At 34.7% G+C, this 12,285-nt stretch overlaps 5 protein-coding genes across 9 annotated transcripts in view; 2 read left to right on the plus strand and 3 right to left on the minus strand.

The window, feature by feature from the left end:
• Window positions 1-734: 734 nt before the first annotated feature.
• LOC105224757 (ribonuclease P protein subunit p29) lies at window positions 735-1,852 on the minus strand. The gene has a single exon (XM_011202951.4). It carries the CDS (start codon window positions 1,716-1,718, stop codon window positions 1,086-1,088), a length of 633 nt encoding a protein of 210 aa, XP_011201253.2. The 5' UTR covers window positions 1,719-1,852; the 3' UTR covers window positions 735-1,085.
• Window positions 1,853-2,151: 299 nt separating this feature from the next.
• On the plus strand, window positions 2,152-3,472 carry LOC105224753 (uncharacterized). Of its 2 annotated transcripts, none has more exons than XM_011202947.4 (3): window positions 2,152-2,351; window positions 2,551-2,691; window positions 2,750-3,472. In XM_011202947.4, exons 1-3 carry the CDS (start codon window positions 2,294-2,296, stop codon window positions 3,037-3,039), a joined length of 489 nt encoding a protein of 162 aa, XP_011201249.1. In that variant the 5' UTR covers window positions 2,152-2,293; the 3' UTR covers window positions 3,040-3,472. The 2 variants fall into 2 exon arrangements, with proteins under 2 accessions (XP_011201249.1, XP_029405457.1); XM_029549597.2 differs by having other exon boundaries at window positions 2,345-2,474.
• LOC105224754 (dimethyladenosine transferase 1, mitochondrial) lies at window positions 3,376-4,540 on the minus strand. Its single transcript, XM_049458854.1, has one exon. The coding sequence runs from the start codon at window positions 4,538-4,540 to the stop codon at window positions 3,539-3,541; it is 1,002 nt and encodes a 333-aa protein (XP_049314811.1). The 3' UTR covers window positions 3,376-3,538.
• Window positions 4,541-4,612: 72 nt separating this feature from the next.
• On the minus strand, window positions 4,613-5,009 carry LOC105224756 (cytochrome c oxidase assembly factor 3, mitochondrial). Its single transcript, XM_011202950.4, has one exon. It carries the CDS (start codon window positions 5,007-5,009, stop codon window positions 4,737-4,739), a length of 273 nt encoding a protein of 90 aa, XP_011201252.2. The 3' UTR covers window positions 4,613-4,736.
• A 635-nt stretch (window positions 5,010-5,644) lies between these two features.
• The window catches only part of LOC105224752 (F-box only protein 32), a 30,166-nt gene continuing 23,525 nt past the window's right edge, over window positions 5,645-12,285 (plus strand). Inside the window, exons 1-2 of one of the 4 annotated variants that reach the window (XM_011202943.4) lie at window positions 5,645-6,070; window positions 8,534-8,986. In XM_011202943.4, coding sequence (XP_011201245.2) covers window positions 8,883-8,986 — 104 coding nt within the window. In that variant the 5' untranslated portion in view covers window positions 5,645-6,070; window positions 8,534-8,882. The remainder of the gene's footprint in view (window positions 6,071-8,533; window positions 8,987-12,285) is intronic. The other 3 variants (XM_029549601.2, XM_011202944.4, XM_029549602.2) reach the window with 3 other exon arrangements.

The following is a 12,285-nucleotide window of genomic DNA, read 5'->3' on the forward strand; positions in this document are numbered from 1 at the left end:
AACAATTATTTAGGACCAATAAATAAATTTAAAAACAAAACATGTACAAAACAGTTGTATGTAGGTAGAAAAGTATGTACTTATTTCTGAATATACGAAATTTGCGCATAAAAATACTAAACACCAGAGGCATTTCCGCTGAACTGTAGCTGAGAAAAACGATTTACAAACGTTTTTACGCCGATACTTAATCGTACATAAGTATGTATGTATTTTACTTTTATTTGATAATGGAAGAGCTGCAAACCACATTTTTACAATGTTAATTTCTCCTGATGTTGGTAATTTTTTGAATTTTTTGTGGTTTCAAAAAATGTAACAATTGAATACATACTCAATTTGACATACAGTACATGCATAAATACAGACGTATGTACGCGCACATGCGCGGTATATGTACATACATATCTACACGCGCTCATTAATTTCCCCGAGTCATCGGTTGTAGGTGCATCTGACTTCTGGCACGTCGTCACTAATGGTCAATAAAATTATTTATACAAGGCACATCTCATTTCTTGAATTGTAATGAGGACTCGAATTTGAAAGCCGAGCACGCTGTGCCACCTGTTAACATATGTATATGTATGTATTTGATGCTTCCAGGGTATCGCGCACTATTCGCGATTGTACCATTGGATTAAAGTGGCATGAAAAGCTAACGAACTCAGTTTGGTCAATTAAAAAGTATTTTTAAAACTTATGAGAACAATAATTACAAAAATCCCAATTTTTTTGTTTGGTTTTGATTTTATTATTGAAAGTATATAAGCATGGTTAGTAATGTAATTAATAATATGTAATATTTGTGAAAAAGTTAATTCTAAAGTAAGTAAGTAGGATATAGTAAATATTTGCATTAATTGCAAAAAATGTTATTATAATATTAAGCAAGACTTTGCATAAAAATGTTATAAAGAGGTATACAAATTAGTGTAACCTAATCTAATATTGATCGTTGACTACATAGCCAATTGTCAAATTATGATCTCATTTCAGCTTTATATAATTTTTTGTATTTTGTACTATCAGTTTATTTGACCGCTTTTCGACAATTGTTTAATAACTTTTAGTAAAAGGACTTCTTAGTCGACACTAGAAAAATCCAAGATGGCCTTTATCTTTTTGACGCTGCGCTCTGCGCTGCGTGTCAATAATTGTTTACCGTAAGCGACAACTTCTATATTTCCAATGGTAATGCAAAAAACGCTGTCTTGCTTCGGTATCGATCTTAAACGATCATCTGTGCTTACTATTTTGAATATATTTTTCGTTTCCAACACCACAACACCAATCAATCCCACCAAAGTTTCGCATTTCGATTCCAGTACTTTTATTTTAGCACCATGCAGTTCCATTTTCATCAACGCTTGGCAAATGGGATCGTGACCTTTCTCATCTACCGTGGGCAGAACGTCGCCTTGTTCTATACCCAGCGCTTCACGCACGTAACGCTTCCAAACACGATGTATTAACGTTGCGTCTTCATATGAAACCGCAGTTGTTGGTAATGTGTGCAAGCCTAGAGCGCGATGTTGACGTCGTGGAATCACGACAGACTTCCTAGCTCTTTGTCCCCGACGACCGCTTGAACTATTTCTTGCAGTATTTCCCCCTTCCAACATTGTAATGTGTTCTGAATTGATGTTCATATCATTACGCTGAGGCAACGCTATCATATCGTTAATCAGCGCACGTATAATGATATTGGTGTCCATTTTTGGTAGTTTCTTGAAGCGTATCTAAATAAAATACGTTTGTGAAATCTGAAATCACTTCTTAATGAAAATTTTGGAAAATTTCTGTTTCCTTTGCTAGTACATCGAGATATGTCAATGCTGACATTACACATTATCATGACCTTGCCATATGATAATCCGCAAAGAGATTATTGTTAAAATTTTATCTCACATTGACACAGCGTTTGTGCGACTCAAAACCTGAAATGTTGAAAAATAAACTAAAGTATAAGAAAAATATAATATCTGTGGACTAAATATAATGAAATCAATAGTTGTATTTCTTTATGTTCTGCTTAAATACTCTAATGCTTCATGTTTTAGTTATCTTATCTATGAATTCGCTTTGCACTTTTTTCGCCGTGGCAAATTAAAAACACCAGCAAGGTGGCAAGGGTGATGGGTGACACTTTTGGTTGTCAAATGACTGCTGGGCGTTGTCAAATCATTTCCGAATTGTTTAACATATTTGTTTACCAAAACCATTGTATACGAAAACTTTTCAAGGATTTTATAGTTAAATTTATAATTTCTGGTTATTTGTTGTATGTAAAATGTATAAAAAAGAAATAGTTATTTTATGTGTAGTAGCAATATTGGCTATTCGTGAAGGTGAGTGAGGAGATGGAATTAATAATTTCCACTCGCACATTGAACCTTACACATTTTAAAAATTGCAAGATTAATCATAGAGCAATTAATGCTATAGAGAAATGCTTGTCACAGAAATAAAAAGTACTTTAAACCTTTATTGGAAATAATTTAAATCAAGATCTCCAAAAAAATGTAACATGTTTTGTTCCAACACTAGCTTCAGCAATATGGTGCTACCGCTGCACATCGGCCACTCCAGGTTGTGGGGAGAAATTTAACTGGCGTGGCATAGGTTTTCTAGGGGAGCAATGTCCTGAGAGTAATGACATATGTGTTAAAATTATTGAGAAACGTGGAGGTTTGTATTCAGGGGAACGAATTCATCAACCAATAATCAAACATTTTTTGTCTTCCAGCACAAGAGACAATAACGCGTGACTGCTTGAGTGCGTTGAGTTTCCGTACTGATATTCCAGCTGATAAATACGAAGGTTGCCGTCCAGCCGCAAAGGACCTCCGTCTGGCACACTACGTCAATCACACAATAAAAGAACATGACGTAAAGCGTGATTATTTTAAAGATGTCACGTTCTGCTTCTGCTTCTTGGATCATCGCTGTAATGGTGCTAAAGCGACTGCTATCAACTCACTGCCGCTGTTGGGTTCCCTCAGCATAGCCTTGCTTCTCGCAAGAAAGCTAATTTGAAAGCTGTAGTATAACTTACGCAACCATCTCAAAATTAATTTTTACACCCAAAGTGCCTTTGATAATAACAAAACTTATTAAAATAGTACCTAAGACATACATATCTAAGCATTTAAACGCGAAAATATTCGTTTTCTCATAATTTGTATATGTCATTCCTCGTCGCTATTGTAAAACCGCCATTTTGACAATAATTCTACCGGAAATACTAATACGAATGACAAAAGTAGATTAAACATTCCGTCCAAGTGCAAATTTTATATCATGACGTTTTTATGTGGTAATTATGTGTAACTCGTGCAGCCGTCCAGTACATGTTTATAAATTATATCAATATTTCATAAGCTCGAATATTAATTTTATTTATACAAATATGAACAAGTAATTCAAAACAACAATTTTTAATAAAATTATGTTGACGAAACAAGCGAAAGTACAGAAATTACATTTTCTTAAAAAAGTAATAGTTTCATAATTCATACTATACATTTTCCAAACATTAATCCAAATATTCATCAATTGGTAATTTTCTTGCGCGGTAATCATATCGAGCCACTTCGGGATGTTTGTCTTTGAAATCTGAATATACTGTTGCCAGACGCAAACATTCCTCCACAGACAACTCGAATGGTCTGACGGTTGGATCTACATCGGCCAACTCGAAAAGCGTATCCGTTACATCTTCACGATCTTCGGGTGGAAAAAGGGTACTATAACCGCGTCGGCAATACTTTTGCCGCATATTAAATATGTGACGGACAACACGTTCAACCAGTTCGAATGGTAGCGTGGTTTTTGGCTGCTTCAGGGGTATCAACTTTACAACGCCCACATCGACTTCTGGTTTCGGCACAAAGGCTTTGCCTGGTATTACAAATTTCATAAACGGTGTAGTCCATATTTGCGACATTATCGATAAGCGACAACGCTGTTCATGACCTAGTGGTGCACAAATGCGCACAGCCACTTCTTTCTGGAAGGTGAGTGTCATAGCAGTGTCCGGACGACGAAAGCCACCACGCCGCAATGACAGATCTTTCAACCAATTTATAAGTAGGCGCGTAGAAATAGCAAAAGGTAAGTTGCCAATCAGATGTAAGCGATATTCGGACATTGGTATATGTTTCTCCATGTCAAAACGCAATATATCACCTTGATAGATGTCTACTTGTGTATGTAGTGGACGTGCGCATTCCTTTAACAACTCTAATGTTGGCATAAAGCGTACATCCTTTTCCACAAGCACCAAACGACCAGGCGTGCGTCGCAAAATCGAACGTGTTATGCCACCCGGACCCGGCCCGACTTCTAACACCGTGTCTTGTGGATCTATACGACCGGCAGACTTTACAATTTTATCCGTTAACCGTTCATCCATAATGAAATTCTGACTCATATGTTTAATGGCCTGCAATTTATAAAGTTTCACCAGATCGCGTATGGTTGGCATGGGCGGTAATCGTACGCCCCCAGTGAGCACCCGTGCAGCAGCATGTGGCATTTTTTATTAAATTTAACTAAAAAAAAGTAAAACGAAGTATATTAAAAGCGTAAATAAAGCACAATAATGAACTTACTCTGTTTGCAACAAAAAATGAGGAACTCCCAAAGATAATGCTAAATTACACAATACAAACTTTTCTTTCGCTTGCTGTGTGCTTGTCTTAAAACTAAATATAACTTTATGTAACTAGTTCTTATTGTTTTGAAACTTTTTTCGGTTCCTCAAAATCATCTAAGAAATCTTCTTGTTGCACTGATAGCATTGAGTAGGCATATATACCCAACACGGATGCGCCCAAGATGCCGGCTGTAATCAGGTTATTTCTACGTATGCGCTGCAACTTTTCCACACGCACCAAATTTTGTTGTTCGATGATTTTCATAAACTCTAGTTGCGCTTTATCCAACTTCGGTGCATTACCATCGAATTTGATATTGGGCAATTTACCATCAGGAGCGGCTGACATATTATTATTTGTATACGTTAGGATTATTTTATCGTTCTTAGATTTGCTATAAATTATTTGTGAAATTACTTTCAGTAGTTGAAAATTATTCCTTCTAGTCTAACGCATTTTATTTTCACAGCTGAACAGCTGTTTTTGGCACATTGGTGTAGAAAATTGAGGTTAACTCAAGGCACAGGGTGATATGCATTAACCATTTAGTAATAGTTTTTTTATATTTAATATTTCCATAATTTTTTCTTAATTTTTTCTTTCACTCTTTAATATTTATAAATTTGGGTCGGCTTTAGTACACCGTCCCAGGATTTCGGGAATAAAATGGGTATGGTCGGATAGAGGAGATTCTCCAGATCACGAATATAGGTGTAGCCGCAGGAAGCTTATAGTTTTCGAGTTATTCGCGTTTAAAGTTTAAAATTTACAATATTTTATTTACATATTTTTTTAATTTTTGCAAAGTTTTGAGAATAATTTATAAAATATTATTTTCCACATTACTTTGTAACTAACTATTTTCTGGCAACGCGCAATTGCACTTCCTTGTTGTTGCTGTAAAATTTTCCAAATACCAAACTGCTCCCCCTTCCGCAGACAATTCGAACGAAATGGAGCTGGCAATGGCTGCATTGGCTTTTCCTGTACGTTGTGCTCAGTTCACTTTTGTGACTCGGCTCGTGAAGAACATTATTTTCAACTGCTGATCAAGAAAAGCGAAATTTCTATAAAAAAAAAACTGAGTTACATTGTTTTCAACCGTATAAAAGTGTAGTAAAAAAGTGAAAAAAGCATAAAAGCATTTGTTGCTGTTGATGCGCAATTATTCTTGCCCTTTGCTATACTGCCAAAAACACAGTTATAAACCAAACAGAAAATTGAAAAACGAAAAAGTTTTTAAATAATACAATAAAGTTTCTGTGATTAATCCATATAATTATATGTTTTGGACTATACATAATTGCTTAAGGCATATGGAAGAAGCTTTCTAAAGGCAAATTGCGCAAAATAGTAGTAAACTCAGCATTCACATATGAATGTAAGTGTGTGTATATGATTTTCTTTGAGTGAGTTTGAAGAGAGGAGAATTTGTAACTGCCAAAAACAAACAGCGAAAAGAAATTTAAAGAAACAAAACAAACAAAGCAATTTATATTTTTTTCTGATTTTAATGAAATTATACATTTGTATGTGTGTCTATATTTACATATACATATAAATCTGTATTTGCGCATTTTTGTCTATTTATTTTTTTCTGCCCTGCATTGCCTTGCATGCACTCTACTCTGTTGCTGCGAAAGTGCAAAGCAAAGCAGAAAATGTGTAAAAAACATGAAATGTCTATCACAAAAGTATACAAAAACAACGAAAAGATACAACAAAGCATATTGCATACAAAATAGAAAACATACAGAAAGCATAAAAGCAGAAATCAGCTGTCTACCACACAATTTCGAAATTGCCAATAACAACAAAACAGAATAACAACAAGTCAAGTGCCAGAAAAAAGCACGAGTCTCATGCATATACCCGCCACTACTCTCCTTCACCAACAGTGTTATTAAACTTCGTGCTCCACAACGTACGAGCACATGTGTATGAATGTGTGTGAATAATTATTAACGCTTTAAAGCGCATATGCATGTTTGGTGCGAGACTGTGCAACGGCCTATTTGACCACAGAGTTGTTGAAGCAAAAACGTTCTTTGTTTTCATAGCGGTTACATATGTCTGTATATTGGTATATTTTTTACTGTAACTTTTTTGCTTGTTTATGGTTATCCGATATACTTACATAAACTGCATTGATTAGCGATGTACCTAATTGGTAAGAAATGTCTAAAAGTGCAAAATAGATATTTTAAGATCTATGGGATGGCTAAGACTTAAGTGACTATCTACTCGAAAGAAAGTTAAATTTGTGATATATAATGTGTTGAGCGCTCATTAACAGTTAATTTGAAATATAAAATATAGCTTTAACGGTCCAATGAAAATATGAAATACTCGTAATGCGAAAAAATCAGATTATAACTATTTTTAGCCAGTTCTAATCTGAAGAGTATTATAGAGGGAAATTGTTAATATCAGCTTAAAGCAGCAATGCAAGAAATCAGCTCGAACTCAATTAACTCCAAATGATATCTTTATTATGGTTTTTCAATCATATCAATATGTAAAGATCGTATATCTCTGTCCTAAAAAGTAATATTGTTGTTGTTGTAAAGATAAATAATTATTTCACACTGAAATTCTGAGTAGAAAAAGTTCACTCAGGTTCAAATAAAAGGTTTCCCACACCAGAACTTGATTTAGATCGGTTAGTTTGTATGACACAACTTCTATAGTGGTCAGATCTTACCGACTTACTTATTTGAAGCTTATAATGTTGTCTTGAACAATATTCTATGCCAAATTTCGTGAAGTACCAACCAATTCATATCAAAGAAGTAGCCGAAGCTTTTATGCATTAAGAGGTTGGTGTGGTAATTTCGAGTTTCGTTCTGATGAAAGATTGAATCACAACGTTATCCTTTATGAGAAACTCTTTAATGCCTTGGAATCACTCGCAGATTATGTAACAAAAGACTTTTACACTTAAGTTCAGATTTTCCTGAGTGAGGATTTTAAGCTGGATTTCGACTAGTTCAGGTTTCTTCCTTTCAGGAGTTATATTCACTTGCAAGTTAGAAAAATAGAAATAATATAAATTTAAAGCATTTCATGTACGTAAGTAATTGGCAATTCATTCTGAAAATTTTTGAATTCCGTTGATCCCACAACCGATCTCCAAGAAGACCTCCGGAAAAAACTGACTGGCGGTGTGGAAGATTTTTCTGCTTAGAATTTGCAAATATCGAAAAAAAACAATAATACTATTGGTGAAATCAGGAAATGGCAGCTACTCCATTTTTTTTTGTAACTTGAGTTCGAGTCATCGGGTCTGGATCTTACATTCTAACGAATATTTTTTATGCACTATTGAAATGATTGCACCATTCTACCGTTATTATATTGCACTTACTTATCAATTCACAGTGAAAATAAAATTTTTTGTTTAAAAACAATCACAAATTGTAATGTTCTTCATTGCTCACGTTCTACACGCCACCCCACCCCACCAGCAATCAAAAGCAATTACCGGGGAATCATTGAATTGCATTAAAATCATTTGCCCACGCAAACGATGATTAATATGATAATGATGGTTGAGCGGGTAAGTAAAAGTAGGTGAATGCGGTCAGAAGGAGGGACGACGAAGTCGCTCGTTTACTTCACCAACGGCTGTTATACAATAAATGGCAGGGCAATTTCGCAACAAAAGCTAGACGAACGTGCATATAGTTACATACATACTTATGTATGTGCATATGTATTTAATCTGGAATATATATGCATATGTGAACACAGTTCTTTTGGATACAGAAACATATGTATGTACATCCACACACACATACAAATATATGTATATGAAATTTTCAAATTAAGAATAGCACAATGATTGCAATTAAAAATTTTCCTGCTTTCAGTCATAAATGAAGAAACAGAATAATTATTACAAATAGCAAACGTGCGTGTGGAACTGTAAAACCGTCCGAACGAATTTTAATACAACAACAACAAAGCGAAAACAATACAGTTTTTTTAATTCGAGCATTATTAATAAGTGCAATCATACAACTTGAAATTAAATTGTGGGTTTTTAACGGATTTAAAAAAGTAACTAAACAATTAAGTGCATTAATTGAAAGGATCAACGCGGAACCACTACAACAACAACAGCAGCAGTTGCTTCGGTTAGCGAGCGCTTGCAGTGAGTGACAGCAGCCACACAAACTAACGGTAATTAAAACAACTGCGAAAGTTAAATCTAGAGTAATGCCGTTCTATTCGCGCGACTGGCGTTCGCCCGGTGAGGCTTGGGTCAAAACGGATGAAGGTTGGGTGTGCAAAAAGGTGCTCGAATGCGGGAAACGAAAGCGGTAAGTACTTGGGAGTTTAATTTTTTATGAAAATTATAACAGTCACATTCACTTTTTCGGGTTAAAAACAATAATTATAGAGAATTCAATATTTCCATGTCATTAATTCATTTTTTTTGTAATATTTGGTTGGGTTTAGGGCTTATGCCAAGTAAAATCTATTTAAGTATTTAGGGGAGTGGTTTGACAATTTTTTTTCCTATTTTCGATGTCTGACTAAGAAGAAACGACTGGCGCACGGTTGTTAACTCGGCTATAATCGCGTAAGCGGTGTCTTCCCCAATTAAGAAAAAGAAGAAGACTAAGTTCTGAGGACTTTATTAAAATAAATTTTATGAAAGTATACTTTATGAATTTATTTGGGTTTAAAAAGCTGCACCGCGTTTTATTTTTACATATTTAAAAGACTAACTTATGTAGTTCGAAATTGATAATTAATCGACTTCGATATTTCGTCGGTCTATGGCTTTAAAAATAACATACTAAAATTTTTTTTGTTTATTTCAAACAACTTTTTATATACAAACTTCCAAAATTTAACCGCTGAGGTCAATAGCTAAATAGTCCAACATGTTTTTTTTTTTAAAGCACGTTTCCCAAATTTGCTGCAGTGATTATTCGGAGACAAATTGTCGGATCAGTTTTTCTAATTTTTTCTGCAGGTTTTGTACATACATAGTTCTGCATTCAAAATTACCTCAGCTTTGTTATCTAATAAAAATCAAATTTTGGCGGGCGAAGATCGAACTATTTTGAGTAAAAATCCACTTTTTTTAAATACCCCACCTTTTTGTCAGATATTGATTTTTTCCGGCAACAGGTTATTTTTTGGACAAATCTTCTAGTACTAGGCAGTCATCATTGCACAGTGGTGGACATTTTTTAGCGCAGTCGGAGATCAGGTGTAACTCGAAAAATATTTTTTTTTCAAAAATTGTAGTGCGTTTTTTGAATATGTTTAAAAAATACCCTTAATATTTTAAAACAGTTCCAAACAGTCCTCCATGGATGCGTTAAAACAAAGACAAAATTTAAACGTGTTGCTGGAAACATAAATAAAAGGTTCACTTTCTTAATCAGTAACACATTCACAATAATAATTTGTCTAATATTTAAAAGCAAAGTGGATTGGACCATCCTGTATTGTCGTTTTGGTCGGAACTACAGACGGAGGTCAAGCATACGTACAGCTCCTGCTCCTAAATGTTAGAGAGTTAGGCTTTTAAGAAATATGCTGAGTTAATCCCTGTGGTCCTCAGTACCACAAAATTATTATCTAAACGACGCAATAATTATATAAAAATCACTCAATGTAGCAGGTAAATTGTTATACTCGCTAAGTTTGAGGTTCATGTATTCTTCCCAATGTCACAGTTTCGCTCGACAGTGTACAAGCACATATGTACATATGAAATAAATATCTACTCCACATCTCTAAACAAATTGTTGACTTTTATCTTTACCTTCATTGTATTGTACTTTATCGGCAGTGACGCGTTTCATTGCACTTGCTCTCCTAGTTTACTAAAAAAAATAACTGTAACGTACATCAAAATGATTAATCGACTTTTCGCCACTCTTCGGCAACTTCGCCAAGAGTATGAAAGACAATTAAAAACTTTTGCCACTCAACGCATGAAGTGCAATTAGTACCGTAGATATTTTTCGTGTAACGGAAATGGTAACACACGCACAACTGCAAAAACAATGCAATCAAATAAAAGCTTAATGACAACTTTGATAAAGCACGTACAGCTGCAAATTGCAGACAAAATGTCACCTGTGTGAGCATGCAGTGCTGACAAATGTGTCTTCTAACGCTCCGCTGCACTTAAAGAACAAAACAACAAATTTACGTGCTCTACTAATTGTCAAACTGAGCTGGACAATTTTTTGCAGCAATTATAACAGCTGTTTTGTGGCACAGTAACGGTAAATCAGCAGGGATCACATCACCTCACTAGCGCCCGGCAAACTACTGGAACTGTTCAGGCTGCTGGGGCTCTGGGAGGTCATGTGATATAGGAGAGGGCACAATAGACCATAGGTCGCGGTGCAGAACCTCAATTAATATTCTATTCTATTTTATTCTAACGGTAAAATTCAGTTTTTTGAGTGGTTTGAACAAAAAGTATCGATTTCTGCCCTTCTTTCGAAAGATTTTTTTAGAAAAAAATAGGCAGATTTAAAAAAAAATCTTCAAAACTCTTCCTTTGAGCGTGGAAACCGTTTTGGAACACCCCATTCTTAGAAAGCGCGATTGGTGTAGCTATGTTCCCCACTCTGTTCCCTTTCTACAAGAAACGCTGGAGTGACCATAAAAATTGAAATTTCGATTTCAAAATTTGAGAGCGTGTTTATTATAGTGTATACTAACCGATAATGCAACAAAAAAAGTCGATTTCTCGAAAATTTCACATTAAGGCGATCACATAATTTCATTTCATTTGCTCTTCAAAAATCAGGTGACGGAAATATAATTACATACATATTTAATCTGATTTACAGAAATGTATTGTTACAATTATTTTTGATAGACATCTTAATATGCATACTCTTTTTTCAATTGTTATCACTTCAACTTAGCGTTTGTAAAACTGATAACGGTTTATTATTTTGAACACTCAACTCTCGTGAGTCATAGTCACACCTTTCACCTTGATAATAACGGTTGTTAGATTTCCTGTTACCTCTCTTTATTTTGTTTACCTTGATTGATAGCTGCGCAATGAAAACAAAAAATCAAAATTTATCAACTCGTCAAGAGTATAATACTTTTTATAACAACCAAATTGCGCACCATTTTACCCACTTGAGAAATTATTGTTGATGTTTTTACTGAAAAAAATCTTACTAACGATTTGAAAGTACATTGAGGCGGAGGAAAATGACTATGCATAATATGGACTAAAAATATTAAGACAGACGTCTCTTGATTTAAAACAAAATTTGATATAAACCCTAAACCCCATTTAATGTGATACAGTTATAACAGCTTTCCTCCATTTGTCACGGCTTCGCTTATTTACTCTGTGCTCTGCTCTCAATACAGCACAGCAGTTGGATTCAATACAAATGAGATGAAAAAAACTTTACTTTCACCGAAGCTGTCATACCCTTCGCAAATTTTCCATACAAGAATTTTATTGTTCAGTTTATATGATAGCTATATGCTGTAGTGATTCGGTATCGGCGTTTCCGACTAATGACCAGGACAGAAAAAGATGTGTTGAAAATTTTAGATCTACATATATCTCAAAACCTGGGGAACTATTTCGGGTATACACAAATCGACTCGG

The sequence above is a fragment of the Bactrocera dorsalis genome, chromosome 5, assembly GCF_023373825.1.
Source record: "Bactrocera dorsalis isolate Fly_Bdor chromosome 5, ASM2337382v1, whole genome shotgun sequence".
Classification (NCBI taxonomy): Eukaryota; Metazoa; Arthropoda; class Insecta; order Diptera; family Tephritidae; genus Bactrocera; species Bactrocera dorsalis.